The sequence below is a fragment of the Numenius arquata genome, chromosome W (genome assembly GCF_964106895.1).
Source record: "Numenius arquata chromosome W, bNumArq3.hap1.1, whole genome shotgun sequence".
Lineage (NCBI taxonomy): Eukaryota > Metazoa > Chordata > Aves > Charadriiformes > Scolopacidae > Numenius > Numenius arquata.
This window is the reverse complement of record NC_133615.1, coordinates 1555443-1580154: the sequence shown is the minus strand read 5'-3', so window position 1 is coordinate 1580154 and position 24712 is coordinate 1555443. Positions and strand designations below refer to the sequence as shown.

The 24712-nt window shown below is 45.1% G+C and overlaps 1 protein-coding gene across 1 annotated transcript in view; it reads left to right on the top strand.

Annotated features, from left to right (window-relative positions):
* The window catches only part of LOC141476561 (netrin receptor DCC), a 581575-nt gene that overhangs the window by 499355 nt on the left and 57508 nt on the right, over positions 1–24712 (top strand). The window contains exons 16-18 of the mRNA XM_074165252.1: positions 12133–12228; positions 16267–16505; positions 21447–21585. Coding sequence (XP_074021353.1) covers positions 12133–12228; positions 16267–16505; positions 21447–21585 — 474 coding nt within the window. The remainder of the gene's footprint in view (positions 1–12132; positions 12229–16266; positions 16506–21446; positions 21586–24712) is intronic.

The window sequence follows — 24712 nt, the reverse complement described above, 5'->3', positions numbered from 1 at the left end:
CGATCATGAAATTCCAAACTTCTTTGCACCTTCAGTGTGCTGCTGCTGATGGACCAGAAGTTATTTCTGTGTAGTGCTTACTGGTTTTGGATGGAAGTCAGATATCAGTCTCTTTAGAAATCCTATTAGACACTTCACTGCCCCTTTGTAATCCTGAATACTTTTTAAGCTCGGCTTGGAAGCCATGGACAATCTCCTTGAGTAGATCACCCATAGGGGAAGGGTGGAGACCTACACGCTCACAGGACGGCCTGCTTTTTAATTCCTTTCCTCTCGATAACGTCGTATGGCAGCTTTGCATCGGGTTTCGGGTACTTAATTGATTACTTCCTTCAAGCAAAACTTCTTTAACAACTGAATCGGCCCGTACCCGAGCTTTTACGGCACTTGTCTGAGGAGTGCACTTCAGGTACTGAATAAATCACTTCAACACATGAAGAAGTAGTACTCAGTCTTTCATAATAGTGATGGAGAACTTTATTCTCCGTGATGATCGTCTTGAATACAACTCTATAGAGGTAACAGTTGCGCTCTAGAATGAATTAAATGGAGTGATTTTTCTCATGACTGAGCGGTCATATTGCCTTGGAGACGCTCTCCCCAGGTGCAGAGGAATATAAGAATATCCTGAGACTTCAGCTTTGTCAGTGAAAAATTTGTTGTATTTTCTTTCGGTGGCGGATGAAAGGTATTTGATGTCGGTCTCATAAATTTCAGGAGCGAGCATCCCCTGCTCTCACTCAACCTTTTCTTTGGCGGAGAAATCACCGCTTGACTGATTCTCCAATGAATAATTCCAACAGGGAGACCCAATTCTAGTGGAGCCGCTTCGTTTTCTTTTCTTTTTAAATATTTTTTAATTTCTTTGCTCGTGATTACAAATGGCAAGGCTGTTGGCTGATTAACGGTGGGTTGAACGATATTGGAGAATTCACAGGTGCCAATTCTGATCTTTTAGAGGTAAGAAATAACGATTTCTGTACTGATCCGACTCAGAAGGCGTTAAGCGTGGTAATGACCTGGCTGGGCTCGTCTCCGTGGAGCTCTGTATGAAAGCTTACTCATGAAATAAAAGTTGAAAAGAAAAGGGAAGGGTGCCAAGGAGATTTCCATTTACCAATTATGCAGACATAAACCCCAAAATATCTGCCACGTCACGCTAGCTGTAGCAATTTGCGTAAAACTTCCAGTAGATCATAATTAGATTAATGGATTGGGAAAATGAAACGTGGTGACTTTATGATAGCGTTTTCCGATATGTCAAAAAGATGATTAATGTCATGCTGGGATGTTGTGATGACTCGTTCTGGGGTATTTTAATAATATAATAATGGGAAAAGGCGGGAGGCTGGGAGGAGAAGGGTGGTAGGAGACCCAGAGGGTGACCATTAGCTGCACGCTGGGGTTGGTGCTCAACGTTGGTGACATCCCAACAGCAAAAATGCTTTTTTTTTTTTTAAAAAAAAAAAAGCCTTTGAATAGGAACAGTAGAATAATTCTGCAGCTGATGACAGCGTTTGCACCACGTGAGACAAAGCAGAGAGATGCTGATTTGAAAACCTGGGACTGGGTTTTAAGCTGGTCAGAAAAGGTAATTCCTCTGGTGTCCATAATGATGCTTCCATCTCTAACGTGTCCTAAGCCTTTCCGTGAGAAAACGTGTAAAAATGACGATTTTTACAGATATTCAAACCATTTAAAAACTCTATACGGTGGGAAAGCTGCGCCAAATTCCAGAGTCGTAGAGAAACGTGGACTTTCTTCTTCAGAGCACATCCCTTCCTCCCCCTTTACATGTGTGAGAACAGAAGAACAAGGCATCATTTTAGAAAGAGTTTTTAAGTCCCGTTGCCTTTACATGACCTAAGAAAAAAAGCTACGTTCAGCTCCAGGAGCGTGCAGGAATTCGTATGCGCCTTCTTGAAAGCGTTTGATTGGGAAGCTGGGAGTGCACGTCTTGAAATCTTATTTTCATGTCTCTTTTTAACGTGCATCTTTGATCCTCTTGGCCCAGCAACGCAAGCCAAGCGCGTAACACGCCGCAAAATCTAGCAAAGACTTCTTCAAAGTTGCTCCCTCTCCTCCCATGGAGCCTAAGGCTCTGCACAGCTGAAAATTCTAAGCTCCAAAGAGGAAAACCCTAATGGACACGAACAATTACTGCTTAATTAGTAGTTTGGAGAATTAGAACTGTCGTATAAATTCTAAGAAGGTAAAAAAAACTTGCAGCCGTTAAGTTGTTTTATAATGCTGGAGGGGGCTGCATTATATATCGTATCTATGATATCGTATCTATCATAGAATCATTGAATCGTTCAGGTTGGAAAAGACCCTTGGGATCATCGAGTCCAACCATCAACCCCACTCTACAAAGTTCTCCCCTACACCGTATCCCCCAACACCACATCTTCATAGATTCATAGATTGGTCCAGGCCGGAAGGGACCTCCAAAGGTCATCTAGTCCGACCTCCCCGCAGTCAGCAGGGACACCCCCAACTAGACCAGGTTGCCCAGGGCCTCGTCGAGCTTCACCTTGAATATCTCAAGGGAAGGGGCCTCAACCACCTCCCTGGGCAACCTGTTCCAGTGTTCCACCACCCTCACGGTAAAGAACTTTTTCCTAATATCCAATCTAAATCTCCCATTCTCCAACTTCAAACCATTGCCCCTCGTCCTGTCACTGCAGGCCTTTGTAAACAGACCCTCCCCAGCCTTCCTGTAGGCCCCCCTCAGGTACTGGAAGGCCGCTATGAGGTCTCCCCGGAGCCTCCTTTTCTCCAAGCTAAACAACCCCAGCTCCCTCAGCCTGTCCTCATAGGAGAGGTGCTCCAGCTCCCTGATCATTTTGGTGGCCCTCCTCTGGACCCGCTCCATCAGGTCCATGTCCTTTCTATATTGAGGGCTCCAGACCTGCACACAGTGCTCCAGGTGAGGTCTCACCAGAGCAAAGTGGCAGAATCACCTCTCTGGATCTGCTGGCAACACTTCTTTTGATGCAGCCCAGGATGGGATTGGCCTTCTGGGCTGCGAGAGCCCATTGCCTGCTCATGTCCAGCTTCTCGTCCATCAGCACCCCCAAGTCCCTTTCCTCAGGGCTGCTTTCTAACACCTCATCCCCCAGTCTGTATTTATACTGAGGATTGTTTCTTCCCAGGTGCAGAATCCTGCACTTGCTTTTGTTGAACCTCATGAGGTTCAACTGGGCCCACCTCTCCAGCCTGTCCAGGTCCCTCTGAATGACATCCCGTCCCTCCGGTGTATCGACAACACCACACAGCTTGGTGTCATCTGCAAACTTGCTGATGGTGCTCTCAATCCCTCTGTCTATGTCTTTGATAAAAATGTTAAACAGTACTGGTCCCAGGACGGACCCTTGAGGGACACCACTTGTCACTGCTCTCAATCTGGACTTAAAGCCATTGAGTACCACCCTCTCATCTGGAAGATCCGGAAGAGTAATGTAGATTGCTGATGGAGGCATCAAGATCTGAAAGTTTTGGCCTGGGAAAATTCCCACCAGAGTGTCAAAGCCCTCTTTAGACAAAAAAAAACATTCATTTTGAGAGTGAATATACAGACAACAGCGGAAACTTGGCTTCACATCTACAATATGGCACAAACTTCTCAAGAAACGATGGACAAGTCACTGTTTTTTGTGTGTCTTAAGTCCCTACTTCTTTTTTTTAATCTATTTTTTTCCTGCCATCTCTTTGAAGTAGAGTCTCACCGTATGTTTCTATGTTAACGAGACAATCAAACCCCGATCTCATCTCGAACCTCTGGGCACAACTGCAGCACAAATAATAAAGATATGTTAATACGTAGACATGCTTAAATTATTTCCTGTATTTAATTGAAAATTGTCCCTGAGGAGCGCAGCTCTGCCCATCTGCTTCACAGAGATGTGAGGGATGAGGGACAGAGGGGGGTCCTACACATCTCCATTTCAAACGAATACAACCTGACCTGTAATTTTTAATCCAATCTCACCGTTGAATCTCTTACGACTGTTGAGGGCATGTTCTAGCTCTTTGGATGATAACCCAGGGCTCCGGTCATCTTCCAAACATTTGGTGAGGTGGCAATACCTGGGGCTTTGTCTTTGCTGTGGTGTGAGCTCCAGCAGTGTCCTTCACCAACTGGACCTCTTCATCTTAGAACAAATCATAGAATTGCCTGGATTGGAAGGGACCCTTCAGATCACCGAGTTCAACCATCAACCCAACAATGACAAAAATCATCACTAAACTGTATCTCTAAGCTCTACATCTGCCCGTCTTAGAATCATAGAATAGAATCATAGAATGGTTAGAGTTGGAAGGGACCTTAAAGACCACCTCGTTCCAAACCCCCTGCCGTGGGCAGGGACACCTCCCACTAGAGCAAGTTGCTCAAAGTCCCTCCCCATCTCTCCTGTAGCCCCCTTCAGGTACTGGAAGGCCGTTATAAGGTCTCCCCGGAGCCGTCTCTTCTCCAGGCTGAACAATCCCAACTCCCTCAGCCTGTCTTCATAGCAGAGGTGCTCCAGCCCTCAGATCATTTTCATGGCCCTCTGCTGGACCCACTCCAACAGGTCCACGTCTTCTCACAGGCTGTGTCCTTGGCAAGATCTGCGAACCATCCCGAGAAGTCAACACAGACCTACCCTGGAGCCACAGGGCTTTTGGGTGGGCTCACCACGGAGAACGTGACCCTGCAGTGAACCAGCGAAGATCATGGCATCAACACAGGTTGCTGCAATTGGATGACGATGATGTCTCCCACTATTCTGGGGGTGCCTATATATTTATAGGTACTCAGGCTGATTCTGGGCACATTTAACTTGTAAAACACTAGGGAAAGTGTTTAATGGAGCAAAGAGAATTTATAATGAGAACCTCTTAAGTGCTTTTATTTTAATGTAGTTCAGGAGCCGAACAGCAAAGCCATATTTACAGTTGTTTTTAAGACATCATCTCATCATATATTATGCCCGCTGGCTGATTTGTCTCGCGAGCGATGTCCTGTGTGTATTTTTTTTAAGCAAGGACTGTCATTTGAGCATGCTTGGAAATAGGTCTTGCCTCCTGCGGAGATGTGAACCTTTACAAGTCCCGTGGTGCATTGCAAGCTCAGTGCACGCCGTGGCGGTAGGGGTGGGAAACAACCCCCCAAAAATCCCTACACGTATCGCAGACGTTTGTTACTGATGCTACAAATGCAGCCAAACTCAGAAAAAACAAAGTAGCGTAGCAGAAAATTAAGTGTAAGACATATGGACAAATGAATAAAAAATGAAGAGCCGTGACTGGAGATGCTTTCCGACATCCGAGGAAAGGCCATTAATGTAGGAGGAGGGTTAACCTGTGCAGGGGCGAGGTTTCTTCAGGCTCTCATACATGAAAAATAGCAGTGAAAGTTGCACCATGAGGAGAGGTTGGTGTTTTCCTTCGTAACAAATAAGCCTTTCATCCAATAAAACGTGCATCTATAAGCCTGGGTCACTCAGCTGGTCCTTGGCACCCACGATGGAGATAACCAAAAGGTTGTTTTTTAATGTTTTTCAATGGTTTTAAATTGGAAGAGGGGAGATTTAGATTAGATATTAGGAAGAAATTCTTTACTGTGAGGGTGGTGAGACCCTGGCCCAGGTTGCCCAGAGAAGCTGTGGCTGCCCCATCCCTGGAGGGGTTCAAGGCCAGGTTGGAGGGGGCTTGGAGCAACCTGGTCTGGTGGGAGGTGTCCCTGCCCAGGGCAGGGGGTGGCACTGGATGACCCTTAAGGTCCCTTCCAACCCAAACCATTCTATGATTCTATGATTCAAGAAGGCAAAGCACAGTGTCGTATCCATCCTTTTCCCTGAAAACTAAGCCTTGCAACAACACTCCCTTTTTGGGTGTTGATGAATGAATAAAAAGAAAAAAAAAACACATTCTTGGCTATGAGTATGATTTCTATTATAATTTGGGATTAAGAGCTATTCTTAGGCGTTCCGTTCTCTACCACCGAAGAAGAGCAACTCTCAGCTCTTCTCTTCCATCTGTTGACAGTAGATCCTAAACATTTTGTCAGGGAAGCCTTTTTAGCTATTTTTTACGACGAGAACTGAGGCGTCAACAAACTCAAATGCCTTACAGGGAGTCAGCCAGAGCGAAGCGTACGGGCGGATTGCCACACGCAGGAATACGCCAGGCTAAAATTCACTGTAACACGATGCCACTCTTAAATTCCACGCCATGTCTGGTTTGGGGGAAGTCACCCAAGATCCGTTCCCGACGTAAAGAGCGCGTGGATCTCAAACTGACCCTTCGCTCGGGAACAATTCCTCCATATTCTGTAAACAGAGCAAAGTCAGGGCGAAACGAAAGGCGATTGTTGCATGAGGCATTTGCGGAAATGGCAGCGATGTTCTTTAAATGACAGTCGGTTTTCAAAGGCAAGAAAGAAAATGAACAGTCCCCGGAGTCTGGAAGTGCCTTTACTTGTTAGTGTTGTGCTTTCATGTGATCTAGGAGGGAACCGGTGAGACGCATAAAATTTAACATATTTTGGTTTGATTTTTCACTGCTCCATTTCGTATTAAAACGGCAAAGGGAAGAAAACAACCCAAAAGTACATTAAAAACCTTTTTTGTTCCCTTTCATGTCTTTCTTATAAACCACAACCGTCATCTGCAAAGATGAAAGAAAACGAGGAACCTTCTTTCTCTCCCTTCACAATAAAACAAAATGCCTTTTTTTTCTATTCTAGTGGGATATTTATAGTTAAGTTTGCTAATATGATTAAAAGATAGTTTAGTTTTTTAAAAGGTGGGTATCATTTCCCTTGATTGTGCTAAAGTCAGCATCTAAGCTTTGCTCTCCAGGGCAAGTGTATGTTGTCCAAGAGGTGGAATACATCAATTATTTTTATTTTAATGGAGTTCAAGCCACTGGCCATCTGGTGTCCAGTGGATATTTGTAAAATCATCGAATTCCCTCGGAGCTGTCTCACACCGTGGGATCTCCAGCAGGAACTCTACCTGCGTTGGGCTTGTTCGTCGTGGCCCTGTGGGCTACAGCTGAGGGTGATGTTGGAAGCGCTTTCCTCTCCTGATTTCTCAGAATTCAGTAACCCTTGTCTGCAGAGTTTCTGCTTCAATTTGACATTTGTCTTATTGATAGATTACCTTTTCCTGGCAATAAACTAATGTTAGGAGGTCTAAGAACTGATACTGGTACTATTGATTACTGGCTGTGATGTCTTCACAGACCCAGACAGCAGTAAACGAGGCTTTTCTCTAGTTGTTTTTTGAGCTAATTGTGAATAACGGCTTTTCTGCCCTTTCGAGGGTCATTTGGCATCAGTGGCGTTGACAGGACACCCAGGGCATAGACTTAATTCTCTTGAAGAACTTTTCTCTTTTAAAAGGGCTTTTCCTGCAGGAACTCTGTTTTTTGTTACTCTGCTTACATCAAAATCTTCGTGCAGTTTCCACCCTGTCCTTTTACTGCAGGATATTGTTGAACCTCATCTTGTGTGACGAGGTATCTTTGTTTCCACTTTGTCTACAGGGAGGCCGTAGCTCCATCCAAAGTGTCCATCCATGATGGGCACTTTACTGCTGTCTCTGCCATCCCAAGGGTAGACTCCTGTAGCCTACAGTTAAAAACAGCTTAGTTATGGGGGAAAAAGTGCAAAAGATGGGAGCTTTCCTCCTCAGGTGGCAGCTTGAGCATGTTATTATACTGTACTCATGGATAGATGCTGGTGCTCGAGTAAAAGGGATCAGGTCTTCAACAAGTTGCTACTTCACGTTTGGTCAGGATGAGGAAAGGCATTGACAAAGGCGTTGGGAGAAGATTATTGAAGGTATAACCCATCTTGATTGCTATTTTATTGACTACATTGCATTAGGAGAAATTCAGATGTTTTTCAGTGGAAGACGGTAGCTCTGAGTGGTGTGATGGGATGAAAACGTCGTGATGATCAGGGGGTTCCGTCCCATCTTGTCATGATGATCAGGAGATCCCATCCCATCTTCAGATCTCCCAGGGTACCGATCTGTAGAGCACTCTGCCGGTCCCTCATGTCAGGTAGTTGCTAAAGTGGGAAATGAGAAGAGGACTTGAGAATGAGTCTTTATTTGAGAGAGAAAGGAGCTGATCTGGAAAATCAGCTGAGTGCACAACCCTCTTCCCAACGCTATAGTTTAAGGCGAGGAGCTTTCCTTGGATTGTAGTTCACATTAGTCGTCAGGTGCTTATCTTATATTTATAGCTTAAAGATACAATTAAATTATACATGAAAATGCCACATTTGTCAAAAGACCCCTTGTAATGCCTGTAGAGTTGTCACAATTTTACCCTCTTAAAGAAGAAAATAACTGTAGTACCTGGAATAAGTTGCTATTTGTTGATTATTTTCTTTCCGGTAACAACATCTGTCAGTAGAAGAAATTGATTTTGTTCATACTTAGGTTGAACTTCTTGTACTTTCGCTTTTTTTTTAAAGTTGAGCTGCAGAACACAACTTTATTTCCAGAGCATGTTCCACATCAGCATTGACATGGGGATTCTTGGCTGATGCTCTAATTAGGGCTGAATTCTTTGCTCGGCTTCTTCAAAGGCAAGAAGAGATGTCTTCTGCCAGAAAAAAAAAAAAAAAAAAAGAAAAGAAAAAAAGCGTGTAATTCTCTTCTGCCGCTCCAGAATAGCAAATACAAGTGGTAACATCATTGTTACAGAGCTGTGTTCCCCACTGCGATGAATAGGAGTCAATGGAGAAGAAAAATCAGAATTTACCTCTGAATTCACAGAATCACAGAATGATATGGGGTGGGAAGGGACCTCTGGGGATCATCTAGTCCAACCCCCTGCCAAAGCAGGGCCACCCAGAGCAGGTTGCACAGGAACGTGTCCAGGTGGGGTTGGAATGTCTCCAGAGAAGGAGACTCCACCACCTCTCTGGGCAGCCTCTTCCAGGGCTCTGACACCCTCACAGGAATGAAGTTCCTCCTCATGTTTAGGTGGAACTTCTTATATTCAAGTTTGTGCCCATTTCCTCTTGTCCTGTCCCTGGGCACCACTGAAAAAAGACTGGCCCCATCCTCCTGACACCCACCCTTGAAGTATTTATAGGCATTGATGAGATCCCCCCTCAGGCTTCCCTTCTCCAGAATAAGACGACCCAAGTCCCTCAGCCTTTCCTCATCAGAGAGATGCTCCAGGCCGCTCATCATCTTTGTAGCCCTCTGCTGTCCCCTCTCCAGCAGTTCCCTGTCCTTCTTGAAGTGGGGAGCCCAGAACTGGTCCCAGTGCTCCAGATGGGGCCTCCCCAGGGCAGAGCAGAGGGGGAGGATGACCTCCCTCCACCTGCTGGCCACACTCTTCTTTATGCCCCCCAGGTTGGATTCTTGCGACTGTGCTCTTGGTGGTCACCCCTAAAGCCCCATTTCTATGTTTCTTTGCCTCGTGTCTGTCAGGCACGCTAACGACCCTTCTGTTCATTACCTCCTGCATTTATTAATAGGTTTACAGTAAAAAAACTTCCCTCATTTGAACTCCCATTCCAGACAGTGGCATTTTACCAACAAAGAAGAGCACCAGAAATGACCCCGTAAGTAGTATTAATACACAGCGCAGTTCAAAACGCCGCTCTCTCCCGCGCCATAATATTAATGCTTGTTCACTTTTTCCATTGTATTGGACTAAACCGAACTCCGCTGCCGTGCTCAAACCCTCTACCGTGGCAAATGGCCTTTTTTCCCCCCTCTTACCTAAGAGGGAGACTCCAGCAATTATTTATTGCTCCAGTTAGCAGCAGCTCCAATTAACCACCTGAATTTTTCAAGGTTTTAACGGAAAGCTGCAGATCCCGCAGCCTCAGCCTGAGCTTAGTTCAGTTTTTGCAAAGGTAGCCTAGTTATAAACGTAAATCATCCGTCAGCCCGCTCAATCTATAACATTTGAGGGACTATATGTTGTGCTGTACGGGCAGTTGGAATGAAGTATGTGCTTTACGATCTCCGTTTTGTAATTTTCCCTGAACTTCCCGCTTTGGTTTTTGTTTTTTGTTTTTTTTTCCCCACTTAATTTATCCATTTCTGTGAGTGTATTTTTCACCATCAAATTAATAGTAAATCATTGACGTTGCTTATTCATTATTGGGAATTCGCAACGTATTTTGAGTTGACCTGACGGTTCTATGGGGTTTGGGGGGGGGGTTGGCAGTAATTTCTAGAAAATTGTTCACATTTCAAAAAAACAGCGTTCAGCGGAACTTTTTTGGACTAATTTAGAGAAAGCTGGAAAGGAATAGGCTGAATATGTTCTCCGTCTCTGGATGTCCTCTTCAGTGCGGTCACCAAGTTCACTACTGGTGACAGCAAGTACCTGGTACATCTCAAAGTCCTAAAATTTCATCTTTTGGTAGTCTTTTCCGTGTTAACCAAAGTCTACCTAGAATGGTCTGTATTAACCCTTTGCCGGGCATCTTTCAAAACTCCTAAATAGGCACAAGAGCTGGGAAACGGGTAGAAGGAGGCGATGGACTCGGTCTAGACTCTGCGTAGGAATTTCTGTTCTCTTCACCAAAAACTACTGAATGTGACGTTATTAAACTCTCAGCCAAATAATGAACTTTGTGTCTCGATAAATAAATCTTCGGGTGGAATCTGGAGAGTTCCGACGCTTAGTTAAATTAGAAATTAAAAGTGGTATGCTAATAATACAGTGGAAATCGTATGAAAATATATACTGCATCTCCGTGAATACGAAATCATTTCCTTGTGACTAATGATATTACAGTGGGCACCAAGTGAATTAATGACCGTAGGATACTTAGCGCGGGGAGTTATTAATGCACCCGTCATTCATTTGGCAGCTTTCAAAGTTTGGCTCTTTTTGCAACAGAAGCACCGAAGTCACCTGAATATTAAACAAATATGTCACTGTTTTCTTCTGGACGTGAAATTAAGTATCAAATATGTGGGTGGAAGGGATATTAGGAACAATATGCGATAAGCACTTAAAGATTATTTACTCATTTCAGATTCCCTGTAATAGCATTAATCACGCCGAGCTGATTTGGTGGTAATGTAGATGAAATATGTAATTCTGCAGCAGGTCTTTTGCAATGTCACGTTAATAAATGCCTCTTCGCAGGCAAACATTAGTTATTTTTCAGTAATGAACTTTGAGGAGGCAGTTCCCATCTTTGGCAGGTGTTTGAGCGCCCAGTGTTTTCAGCTGCAATTTTCCTCCCTGCAAATAGAATTAAGGGCTAAAAAAAAAACCCCAACAACTGACCGGGGGTGAAGCGATTCACGTGGAAAAAAGAAAAAAAAAAAAAAAATCAGGAAAATGGATTGCCTTGTTTTTTCTCGGGAAACAGTAGCAGAAAGCAGTGTGGAGCTGACATGCTCGCTTTGCTTTGTTTAAATTTAGGGATATATTTAGAGGAATGTACTTAGAGCCCCGTGGGAAACCAGGACGCGCAGCCAGAAGTTAATTCCCGTGTGTTACTTCTTGTCTGCTGCATACTTCATATTTAAACAGAGCGTGAGGAGTGCTCTAGTGAGCTAAAAGGTGGTGAAATGGCTATTATCGGTGCAATTTGGCCATCAAGAAATCAGAGAGGGAGGCTTTTTGTTCAGCATCCAGAAAGCAATTTATGGGGATGCATGAGCTGCCCTGGGCTGGGCTCGGGAGCAGGAAAGCTGGGCGCCTGTAGCTCACTGCTATGGGTTTCGTGGATGGTGACTCCCAAGCATCTCTTCCCCCATCATTCCCGGGATGGCAGCGTGTCCTCGGGAGAAGCTCTGTGGGTCTGGATGCCCCCCTTCCCAACGGAGCTCAGCGTCACGGCCCCGGCTCCATCCATCAGGGAGGCAGTGGTACCCCGCAGCATCCCTCGCTGCCCTGCAGATGGTTTAAAGACCTTCAGCTCGCTGTTGATGGAGGTAGCACCAAGAGACCAGGATAAATAAAGCCTTTGGAAAGGAAACAACTCTGATGGGCAGCAGTCGTGCTCATCGCTTCCGTTGCACGGGCGTTTGCTTAACTTTATTTTATTTTTTCCTGTTTTTCAGGGAAGCGCTCGTCCATTCCGCACCCCGGATCCGCCTTTTAACAGTGTGTGCTTTGTTTTGCCTTATTTTTTCCCTCCTGCAGAGCCAAGTTCCCATTACGTGATTTCCTTAAAGGCCTTTAACAACGCCGGGGAAGGGGTGCCGCTGTACGAAAGCGCGACCACCAGGTCGATGACAGGTGAGTTGCTGGTTCATGATCCGCTGCCCATCAGTCGCCCTTGGCCCTACAAAGGCGCGCCTCAGGCAAAGCATTTTGGTCAAGGCGACGGAAGAAAAGAGCTCAACAACTTCCAGGTCCCTGCTAGAATATAAATCCGCTTCATTTTCCACTTTATCGCCACTACACAGATAGAGTGAATTATTTACCCTTTCCAGAAATTGGCTGTATAAATTTAAAGGGATGCTCACAACTGCTTGCTCTTTGGGGCGGGTTGGCTTGGGAGAAGCATGACTCCCAAATAATTTAAATATTTAAAGCAGGATAGTGGGGAATAATTTCGCTGAATTAAGCCCAGATGAATTTATTTTTTTTTTCTCGTCATTTTTAAAGCAGTTTAAATTAAAACGAATTAGTTAAAACCACACCATCATCATGCACATTTACAGAAGCACATATAAAGGTTGCAAAAGGTCGAAGGAATATACTGGTAAGATTTTCCTGGCAGGATAAGGCTGGCAGAAGGGATTACCCAGCGGTAACGGAGAAGGATGCCTTTAGGCAGCTGTTTTTTCACAGATTCATTGCTGGGACACTGGCGAAGTTATAAAAATAAGAATTATTCTTATGTATTAGTCTTCCGGACTGCCTCGTGGTTTTCCTGTGACCACCGGTGCGTGGTTGGGACCGACGAGGGGTTAAAAGAACAGAACTGAGAAAAAAAAAAAAAAAAATCCATGTTTTTCCTCTGGAGTGACACCATCCTTTGGTGAAGGTTTTTTCCCTCGCGTTTCACCCATGGTGTTCAGAGCTGCCTGGAAAAGGGGAGCTGTGTCACTGAGAGCAAACCCCATCACTGACGCTGGCTTGGGTGGATCACGAGGAATAAACCAACCCAATGGCACTTTGGTGGCTCTACGAGGAAAAACCAGCTTTTATCCGTGTGGTTTTGTGAAGTATTCCCATAAGAAATCTTGGAAAGTCAGAAGGAGAAAGGAAAAAAAAAAAAAAAGAGATTAATTACACAAACAAGGGCAACCGTAACAAGCTGCATTAGATATAATAAGTGTCAGGGAACTTCTGGCTCAAAATTATTAATCTTTCTTCTTGTCTGGAGTCTGTAGAGGTCATTTGGGCTGAGTGTGTCTTGTAAAATCTTCTTCCAGTGAGTTTGCTTCAAAATATAAAATACGCTTTTATTTTTAAGGGGTTTTTTGTTCCCTGTCGATTCTATTTAAAAATGACCCGGTTGACCTGTGGGGTTTGATTTTTATGTCTGCATATAACCTCTCATAAACGAAACGATGTCTGGGTGTGAAAAAGGTAATTCAGGCTTGGGCTCTGTTTTGGGGAACTGATGATCGTCTGCGAGAAGTCCACCTCGGTACTCCTCTCTAATTCCTGTGGGACGTCCGCGCCCGGAGCTTCCCACCACCCACGGGATGCAGCCTCTGAAAGGAGCCGGTGGCTTGGGCCGTTCCTGGAGGAACATCTCAAAGAAGGCTTTTAGCAAAGCACGGGAACTGTGTTTTCCAGTCAGCGACAGAGCTGATGCACCCTGGGCACCAAAAAAACCCCAAGAAATCTAGGGTTTTGTGTCAGTTTGGCCTATAAATAGACGTACTTTGGCATCTGCTGGTGTGGGTACGGTGTGCAAACTGGAGTTATGCAACGTGCAATATTCACAAACCAATTCCAAAGAGACCGAGAAAATATTTTCCGTCCAAAAATTGCAATTTCCAAGGGACAGATGTCCGCACATAAATCACGGCAAATGAAACTGCGGTGGGAAATGGAGGCGGTATTTAGGGCCCTATTTTCAGCCCCTGCTGGATTATAGACGTTTCCCTCTTCCTCAGGTCAGTGGTAACGTGGTTGAGAAACTAAATTATCTTGATTGATCGCGTCTGACCATTTGTTTTGCTAAACCCAGCCCTTTTCCATAATCTCCTTTCCAGCAGGACTTGGGTTTTCGGTGTGGGAAAGAAAGGAGAAAAGAAGTGCAGTATTTGTTAAAATACCAGCTCAGCTCCAGGCTGAGCCATCATCACTTTGTAAAATAAATAAAAATCAACAGAAACGGGCTCACGTTCCAAAGTTCACAGCCAATTCTTTTGGAAGACTTCAATTCGGGAAAAGAAACCATTAACTTTCCACTCGCAGAAGTTGGATTCACCAGGATGGGGCAAAAAAAAAGAGATTTAATTGCCAGTCCCTCCCCGTGTGGATGGTGCGTTGGGGTTTTGGATCCCTACAGAATCACATGGGGTTGGAAGGGACCTCTGGAGATCATCTAGTCCAACCCCCCTGCCAAAGCAGGTCCACGCAGAGCAGGTTGCACAGGAACGTGTCCAGGCGGGGTTTGAATGTCTCCAGAGAAGGAGACTCCTACGAGTTGCTTCATTTCCTTCAACGCTCATATTAAACTTCTTATAAAGCAGATTTTGCTGGAAGGAGAGAACAGAAGCAGCAGGTGGAAGCTAACGCCTTATCAAACATTTCAAACAGCCTCGTCTCCTCTGGTTTTCTCCTTCTCGATGCTGTGACCTCCCGAAGTTCTGAATAATGAATTACAAAACCGTAAACCAGGGAGTGATCAAAGAGTATCAGGAGCGGGAACTGGACGTGGAGCAGACAAACTGTGGCAGCTGTCAGTGAGGAAGCATTAGAGTCATTTCTGCTTTGATTAATTAATTAGCGCAGTATTTTAGGGGGAAAAGAGCCCCAAGCAACCTTTGGGCGTGCTTCACCCACAGCATTTTGAAATTGGGATTTAGAAAAATCCCAGCTGGTGAATAACGAGTCGGTAAGTATAGTTTTGTAAGATAGACTAGAAGTTGACCTTGTGCTTCAACAAGGACAGGGGGATTTAAACCGACTGGTGACGGGATTCCCGCATGAATCCCGTCACTGTGCAGCCCCAAAGGGAAGAGACAACAGCTCTTAATTAAGCTTGATAATTAAGCCAGACGGAATTCACCCCTGCCATTGCACAGCACACCACCTTGGCACGCCCGTGGTGCTCAGCATCTTCTCCCCGAAGACCCCCTGGTCACAGACGTGTGGGACAAGAGGGAACAGCCTCAAGTTGCGCCAGGGGAGGTTTAGGATGGATATTAGGAAAAAATTCTTCACCAGAAGGGCTATCAAGCCTTGGAAGAGGCTGCCCAGGGCAGTGGCGGAGTCACCATCCCTGGAGGTATTTAAAAGCCAGGCAGACGTGGCGCTGAGGGACATGGGCTAGTGGTGGACTTGGCAGTGTTGGGTTGATGGTTGGACTCGATGATCTGAAAGGTCCCTTCCAACCTGGACAACTCTGTGATTCTGTGGGAGAGGAACTGTGCTTGTTCCTCGAGGAGGAAGCCCACTTGAAGATAATCCACGTCTCCACGCCTGGATGTGCCCATTTACTGCGCTGATGATATTAAACCAGCAATTGCAAGATCTTCATTTCAGCAGGGAAATTGTTGTCTTCTGTTTTCCCTGACAAATATTTCAGCCGATGCAGAATATGTTCCCTTCAAGAGCCTAAAACAACAAAAGAGCCCGAAAGAGGCTGGTGAGAGAGAAAAGCAGAGGTTGGAAAATGGCGTTTTCTAGACATCAGGTTGGAAAATTACACTTTCTCCACTTTGTGGGTGTTTTCCAATAATGTCTCATTTAAGTGGTTAATTTTTTTTAAAGAAAATGTAAATCTTTTTAAGGAGAGACCGTGCATTGACCACATCTCATGTGAAGGAAACGCAGCGTACCTGGAAGTATTTGAAAAAGTGGTGAAAAATAGCACTTAGGGCTGGTTAGTTTTGCTTGTAGTGATGTAACTGAACTGTTGCTGATGCGTTCTCATTTTGCATTAATGCCTTTCTTTCTGTTCTCCTCATGTTCCTCCTCCTCATTAATGCCATGCATTTAACCCATCGTGATGTGTGCCCCTTGGTGGCTGTTTGGTTGGTTTGGTTTTTTTTGGTTTGGTTTGTGTTGGTTTGGTTTTTTTTTTTTCTGTTTAACTTACCTTATTCATTTATTTTGGAATGCTCATTTGGTGATGTATGGACCCAGACCCCATTGATCCATTAGAAGTTGATTTTTATCCTTTGCTTGATGATTTCCCTACCTCAGTCCCAGATATCTCCACCCCCATGCTCCCACCAGTAGGTGTCCAGGCTGTTACACTTACGCATGATGCAGTGAGGGTCATCTGGGCAGACAACTCTGTCCCAAAGAACCAAAAGACAACGGAGGTTCGCTTCTACACGGTCCGATGGAGAACGAGCTATTCGACAAGTGCTAAGTACAAGGTGACATTTTAACACGTTACGGATTTCTGACCTATTTCATCTGTTTCTATTTTATTCACAAAGACTCTGAATTGTCTTTTATGAACTTCCCTCCACAAAAAGTCTCATTTCCATCAGAAGGAGACTTGCCTGAGTAACTATTGCTTCCTAGAGACCCATGCGTTCGGCTGTATTTTAATTCCACGTGATCTTTAATCTTTACCAATGAGATAGAAATCAGTCACAAATTTGGTAGCACAATAGTGTAGCATGAACGGGAAGAAATGGACCCATTGAAGGAAGGACATGGACCTGTTGGAACAGGTCCAGTAGAAAGCCACAAAAATGGTCAGAGGGCTGGAGCATCTCTCCTATGAAGACAGGCTGAGAGAGTTGGGGTCGTTCCACCTGGAGAAGAGAAGGCTCCGGGGAGACCTTAGAGCCCCTTCCAGCCCCTAAAGGGGGCTCCAGGAGACATGGGGAGGGACTCTTGATCAGGGAGTGTAGTGATGGGATGAGGGGTAATGGTTTTAAACTGAAAGAGGGGAGATTGAGATGAGATCTGGGGAAGAACTTCTTTGCTGTGAGGGTGGTGAGACCTTGGCCCAGGTTGCCCAGAGAAGCTGTGGCTGTCCCATCCCTGGAGGGGTTCAAGGCCAGGTTGGATGGGCCTTTGAGCAACGTGGTCTGGTGGGAGGTGTCCCTGCCCAGGGTGTGGGGTTGGAACTGGATGACCCTTAAGGTTCCTTCCAACCCAAACCATTCTGTGATTCTATGATAAATACCAGTTGCAAACCCACCTACAAAGTATGGCAATCCACCCACCCATATTACATATTCCCAAACAGGAAAAATTAAAGCTTGGTTAATGAGAAAACTCTAATTTCAATGGATATGACAGCACCGTGCTATTTTTTGTATGAGAATTTCTTTTCAAGTCCTAATGAGAGTGGCACCAAAACCCGTGCAGTGCCACAGAGATACGGTGGGACAGGGAATGGGAAGGAACAAGCACAGCCTTTAGGCTTTTTTTTTTTTTATTATTATTTGCTTGTTTTTAAACAATAAGCTACCTTCCCCCCACGATCGTCAGCTTATATATTGCATCTCGTGTAACATCCGCCTTCTCCGTGATGAGCATGTCCTTCCTCCCGTGCCCTGCCATAATAGTTGTTATCGCCTGCCTCAAGGATGGTATCGATCCACAGTGAGTTCTTTGCTATGGATGGATTTTTATACTGCAAGTGGGTGCTTCATCTTTTACTGGGTTTTGTCCTAACAAAGTCATTTTTGCAAGGATGATGGAACAGGCCGTGCTTTATCCCACTGAGGGTCCCCCGATTAGAGCCTGAGTGATGTGTCAGAACATAGGTTGACCTTTCTAAGCCCCAGAGGCTGGTTCTCCACCTCTCCCAGGTTTGAGCTACGCTTGTCCTACAGACTCTAATCTCAAGATCTTTCCCAGGTAGTTTTTAGAAGACATGGAAATGGCGGTGGAGAAGCTCTTGCCTTCAATCCCTTTTCTGAGTGTGTTTTTTCTGCTTTTCCCCTCCGTCAGAATTTGGCTCGGTGGCACTCGGCTGAGTCTTTGTGCTGCTGTGGACATGATTTCCATTGCGTTATTCCTGATTTATGTTCACGACGTAATATTTTGAATGCCCTACCTCGATCCGACTCCCTGTTTCCAGATGGATTTCCATGCTCAACAAAATGAGGGAAGCACAGCGAGTACCGGTTTGTGGCTCTAGTGAGGAAATCCAAGCTCCAGAAAAAAAGACAGCGTTATGTTTTCCCACTGGAGGAGCAGGAGACTGAGGAGGAGAGGAGCAAGAGCGAAATTACGGGGCTTTTTTGGCCACCGTCTCTAGTTTGACCAGAGACGTGCTTTACGTAGCACGTAAAGAGCCGGTCCAGGTTGTTTATTCCAGTTCAATCACCCAGAAGCAGAAGCAATAAAAAAGCTTTCAAGAGGGTCTGCTTTCTTGAAGTAACCACATTTTTCAAGGAAACAAGATAAAACCCATTATGTTACTCTTTGAAAACAGTGGGGGAAGACTTCCATTTTCTTCAGAGGGGTTTGGATTGGGCTCCCAAAGCACCTGGCTCTGCATTGGCATTGAATTTCTTAAGCCTTTTGAGATTTTTCCCATTAAAGTCTCCCGTTGCTTAAAAAATCTGTATCAAATCTAATATAATGAAGGGTTTAGCCTTTCCCATTGAAGCTGGAAGTTTGTAAATTTAATTTTGCCCCTTCCGGCTTTGTACAGACCGTCCCAAACAGGCATGGTGTGGCATCGCTAAAGGTGCTTGCGACAGTTACACCCCCTTCATCTCAATGTGGTATTAACTTCAAGGATGTTTGCGACTATTGAAATGCTAATATTCAGTATTGAGCGAAACAGTCAAACACTCGGCTGGAAACAAATAACTTTCTTTTAACAAAAAAGAACCCAATGCCTTTATGTTCCACTAAAGAGTATTTTGTCCAGGAATAGGTTCAAGCCCTATTGTTTTTGCCATGTGTATTATTCTTGATCATGTGTAATATTTGAGGTCTTCCATAATAATATTTACCAGATTTAGTTACCCTCAGTCATGCTGAGGGGTATTTTGTGCCATAAATCATTTCGTTTCTTCCAAAAGCTTTTCTGGGGGAGAAAATTATTGTTCCTTATATTGAAATCCAGCCTTTAGTCAAAGAATAATTTGTATGAACTCAAGGAGGTAGATTTTGGCAAGCGGGTGAGTCGTTTGGGCGAGTAGTTTATGAACACATCGGTTATAAGGGCTGTCTTTCCTTCGGTGAGACTTTTTTATAGAGGGAGATTCTCTGCTGGAGTAAACCTCTAGTACAGAGAAGTTGCAAAACTGCTAATTTCCAAGAAGGATGAGTTTTAATTAAGTATGAAGATGATAAAATCTGGTATTGCATTAAGTCTTCCTGTTAAGTAGCGTGCAATACATCTGTCCGAGCACTCCTGATAAAACAGTTTACCGCGTAGACATATAGAGCCCATTCATTAATGTCTCTGCAAACTAGATTTCTCCCACTCCCCTTTGAATATTACTGCTTTATTCCATGGTGTGCTGGAAACTTGACGTCCCATTTTTAGTAAAAGTAGATTTATTTTTGAATCGCCTGATGATTAGCATCAGAATGGCATTACCGATGGATGCCTCCTTGTGAACTGCTTCCCAAATCACAGAATCCCAGAATGATATGGGGTTGGAAGGGACCTCTGGAGATCATCTAGTCCAAACCCCTGCCAAAGCAGGTCCACCCACAGCAGGTCCCACAGGAACGTGTCCAGGTGGGGTTGGAATGTTTCCAGAGAAGGAGACTCCACCACCTCTCTGGGCAGCCTCTGCCAGGGCTCTGCCACCCTCACAGGAAAGAAGTTCCTCCTCATGTTGAGATGGAACTTCTTACCGTCAAGTTTGTGCCCGTTTCCTCTTGTCCTGTCCCTGGGCACCACTGAAAAAAGACTGGCCCCATCCTCCTGACACCCACCCTTGAAGTATTTATAGGCCTTGATCAGATCCCCCCTCAGGCTTCTCTTCTCCAGACTCAAGAGACCCAAGTCCCTCAGTCTTTCCTCATCAGAGAGATGCTCCAGGCCCCTCATCATCTTTGTAGCCCTCTGCTGTCCCCTCTCCAGCAGTTGCCTGTCCTTCTTGAACTGGGGAGCCCAGAACTGGTCCCAGTGTTCCAGCTGGGGCCTCCCCAGGGCAGAGCAGAGGGGGAGGATGACCTCCCTCCACCTGCTGGTCACCTTCTTCCTGATGCCCCCCAGGATGCCCTTGGCCTTCTTGGCCACAAGGGCCCATTGCTGGCTCATTGTCATCCTGTTGTCCACCAGGACTCCCAGGTGTTTTTCCTCAGAGCTGCTCTCCAGCAGGTCACCCCCAGCCTGTCCTGGTGCAGGGGGTTATTCCTCCCCAGGTGCAGCACCCTACACTTGCCCTTGTTGAAGTTTGTCAGGCAAATGTGAATATCAAGGTAGAAAGTCGTATTATGTTGTCCTGACTCAGTAAACTTTAGATCTATAGATATATTAACATGCAAAAGCCCCTTTAACTAACTTTAAATCGTTGGCGCTGGGTGATTGCACACCAGGTTCTGTGGCTTGAAAAGCGTGGGAATTGATTTTATTCAGTTGTCACCAATTTGTCCCATCATTTTCTTCTCACTCGTCTCTTTTGATACCAGCGCCGTTCGGCTCAAATCGGTCCTTACTGCAGGCGGAGGCTAAATCAGCCCAAAATAAATGAACAATTTAATATTCACATCAACATCAGTATGTTTAGTTGTTCATAACGGATCGCGGGGAGGCAAATCAATAGTATGTTTCAAATATAATCTAATATACAACCATTTTATATTTAACCAAGCAGAGGTGTGTTTTATGCATACAAAAACGCGTCTTTGTGCCGGGGTCCTGGGTCACGTTTCGATCTCGTATCATAAATTACATGTTGACCCCAGGAACTGGGAAGCCTTAGTCAGAACCGTTCCAGAGCTAAAAACGCTTTCTGAGCCTCCGCTAAAAAATCAGTAGATGTTAAAACCGTTCTTTTTTTAGAAGGAACACATCAAAGGTGCTGGAAATGAGGTTTTAAGTTATGGAAATGTTCCTGTTTTTTTTTTTTGTCCTCGTACGGGCATAGATGAAGGCCGTGGAGTTGGCTTCCAATTTACATCTGAAAAAAAAAAAAAACGCGTGGCAAATTGCTTTGTCTGGGAAAAGAGAAAGAGAAAGCATCACAATAATTGATTTAACTGCTTAAATTACAGGCAGCAAGTTTAGTGTCATATCTAGGCTACTAAAAATACTCCCGTTAAGGTGCGCGGAAGCAATAGAGCTGTTTTGCTTGAGAACGGAATCCATTGTAACTGCGTTTTGCTTGGCTGCCAGCAAAAAGAGCGGCTTTAAAGAGGTTCTTTGCTCCCTTTCTTTGCAGTCGGCAGATACCACCGCCCTGAGTCACACCGTGACGGGCCTGAAGCCCAACACCATGTACGAGTTCTCCGTCATGGTCACCAAAGGTCGGAGGTCCAGCACCTGGAGCATGACGGCCCACGCCACCACCTATGAAGCAGGTACGGCGAGAGCTGCTGGAAAGGCTTTTTTGGGGGTTTTATTTGTCATCAAAAGCCTTGATCAAGTTCATCCAACAGCGTACGTGTAAAATGATGGTATTTCTTCACTTTTTTTTCACGGGTAGCAAAGCAGAGCAGTCACTCTGCTGAGCTCTGGTGTCGTTGTAAGACGGTAGGAGATGGTCGTGCCTGCGTGTAATACTTTGCCCCATAATATAATGAGTATCCGTGATTTTTAATGCTAATGATTTAAAATATTTTTCACTTCTCGAAAGAAACCCAAGATCAGGTGAGAACAATTATACTCTGCGCTCGTGACACCCCACCTGGAGCACTGTGTCCAGCTTTGGAGTCCTCAACACAAGAAGGACATGGACCTGTTGGAAGGGGTCCATCAGAGGGCCATGAAGATGATCAGAGGGCTGGAGCCCCTCTCCTATGAAGACAGGCTGAGAGAGCTGGGGTTGTTCAGCCTGGAGAAGAGAAGGCTCCGGGGAGACCTCATAGCAGCCTTCCGATATCTGAAGGGAGCCAACAGGAGAGCCGGAGAGGGACTTTTTGTCAGGAGATGTAGTGACAGGATATGGTTTTAGTACATAGTACAGTTTGTAGTGACAGGTAATGGTTTTAAATTGGAAGAGGGGAGATTTAGATGAGATACTAGAAAGAAATTCTTTTCTGTGAGGGTGGTGAGGCACTGGAACAGGTTGTCCAGGGAAGCTGTGGCTGCCCCATCCCTGGAAGTGTTCAAGGCCACGTTGGGGCTTTGAGCAACCTGCTCTAGCGGAAGGTGTCCCTGCCCATGGCAGGGGGTTGGAACTTGATGATCTTTATGGTCCCTTCCAACCCAAACCATTCTGTGATTCTGTGATAATAATTTTGGTACTTTATTATGGAGTTCTACCTGGTTTTGTCTCAAGTTCATGACTTCCCATCTTAGGATACTTACCTAATATAATAATGGAAGTCCCATACTTAGGACTTCCCATCTTTTCCGCTTAGTAAAAAGGAGTCAGTGACTGCTTGTCTAACGCACGTCCTTCTTGAGTCAAGGTCTTGACTCACAGGTCTCCTCAAAATACTGCGTGGACACATTTTAGCTGTTCGCTGTGCCGGTGACCAACGCATGGGTCCAGCCAAGACCTACACTCGGGAGTTACAGCGACTGAAACCATGTGTGCAAAATGAGACACGGGGACAGAAAAAGGTGGGGAAAAAGAAAAAAAAAAGCCAAGTGAGCAGCCTTTTCAGCTTCCACCTTACTTATTGTGAAGACACGACTATCTACCCTGTGCAAAATGTTGGTTTTATACATCCGTATTTCATTTCCAGCAAGCAGCCATTGTGAAGATTAACAATATGCTTGTAATAAACAAATAACTCTTTGAAGGCTTAATTTAGCTGCTCTTCTCAAGCAGTCGAGTGGCATTTTCCAAACAGGATGCTGTGACCTGGAAGACACTTCAGCTTCTGAAGGGGGCTGAATGCGGTTTTGATCACAGGCACCAGCTACAGATTATATGGAACCTTCGTTCAGCGGGATAAAAGGGACGGGGACGTAGTGATCTCTGCAGAAAAGAACATCCTCTCCAAAACTTAATTGTTTCTTTCTCTTTTGTGTGCCTTCAATTAACCGCAGGAGGGAAATAGTAGGCCTGGCCTTTACTTCTAGTTATCACGTAGGCCTTAATGGAAGCACGTATCCTAATCCCTGGGTTGTCTCTAAACAAGGGTAGGGTCTTCCATTAAATTAGCATTTCTTTTAGAATTATAGCCCCCTCCCCCTTTTGAAAATATCAAGTAGATTTGCTTTGAAATAACTCCACCGAACTCATGAGGCTGTGTACCGCAGAACTGCTGGCTTTTCCACAGCCTTTATCATCGCCTAGCTGTCTTGCTACTGTCCTCAGTTCGTAGATCAGAAATGTCTATGGCTTGGCTTAAAATATTTATCTTCTTCATCTCTTGTAGGCAGCAAGGTACATTTGGCCACCGGGCTAGTACAGTACATCCTATATTTTCCTGAGGGTGACTCCTGGCTTTGAGAACATTCCAGGTGCCATTACAAATTAGTTTCTACCAGCAGATACCCAATGAAGTCTGCTGGTAAATATTGATTTGTTGGGGTTTGTTGTTTTTTTTTAAATGAAACCCACAGTACACGCCAGTTAATTAACAAAGGGAAAATAAGAGGGAATATATGTGTCCTTAGATTTTCCCATGTGATTGCAATGCAATTATCTGAGCTTGATGGAGCAGCTCTGTTAATTAAGGGCATCCTGCACTGCTGATCTTTATTGCCTGTTTTGTACCCATTCCGCGTGTTGAATTTCCCGTAATGATATTAAAGAACATACATATCAGCATTGATACAGAATTCACGGGAGATTACTGCCGTGGCTGGGGAGAGCTGTTATGCCCATAATTCAAAAGCGACTCTCGGAGCCAAGTTCTGTCCCCAGATCTGCCTACACAAGTCCTGCCGATACAAGGGGTGTTAATGAGTGCTGAAGGAAACATCTAAAGCTTTGGTTTTTCTCGGGATATCTCATGTTCACAATCTGCTGAAAGCAGAGCTCAACTTCAGCCGCTGGGTGGGACTCACGTGGGATCACCAGCATGGAAAGCCCGTGGTACAGGAGCGGGCTTACATGCTCTACTGGTTTAACCTCACAGAATCACAGAGTGATGTGGGGTTGGAAGGGACCTCTGGAGATCATCTCCAACCCCTGCCAAAGCAGGTCCACCCTGAGCAGGTCCCACAGGAACGTGTCCAGGTGGGGTTTGAATGTCTCCAGAGAAGGAGATTCCACCACCTCTCTGGGCAGCCTCTTCCAGGGCTCTGCCACCCTCACAGGAAAGAAGTTCCTCCTCATGTTTAGGTGGAACTTCTTATGTTCCAGTTTGTGCCTGTTCCCTCTTGTCCTGTCCCTGGGCACCACTGAAAAAAGACTGTTTTTCTTCTTGTTTGAGATCATTGAATGTTTATCACCCTGAAGATAAGTGTCCTTGTTTTAGATGGGGCTCATTTAGCTCAGCACGATCCAACAGATTTTCAAAGCTTTACCTCCTAAAGTGACTTTGAAGCAGTTCTTCAAACATTCAAGAAAGTTGTTTGGTGGCCATA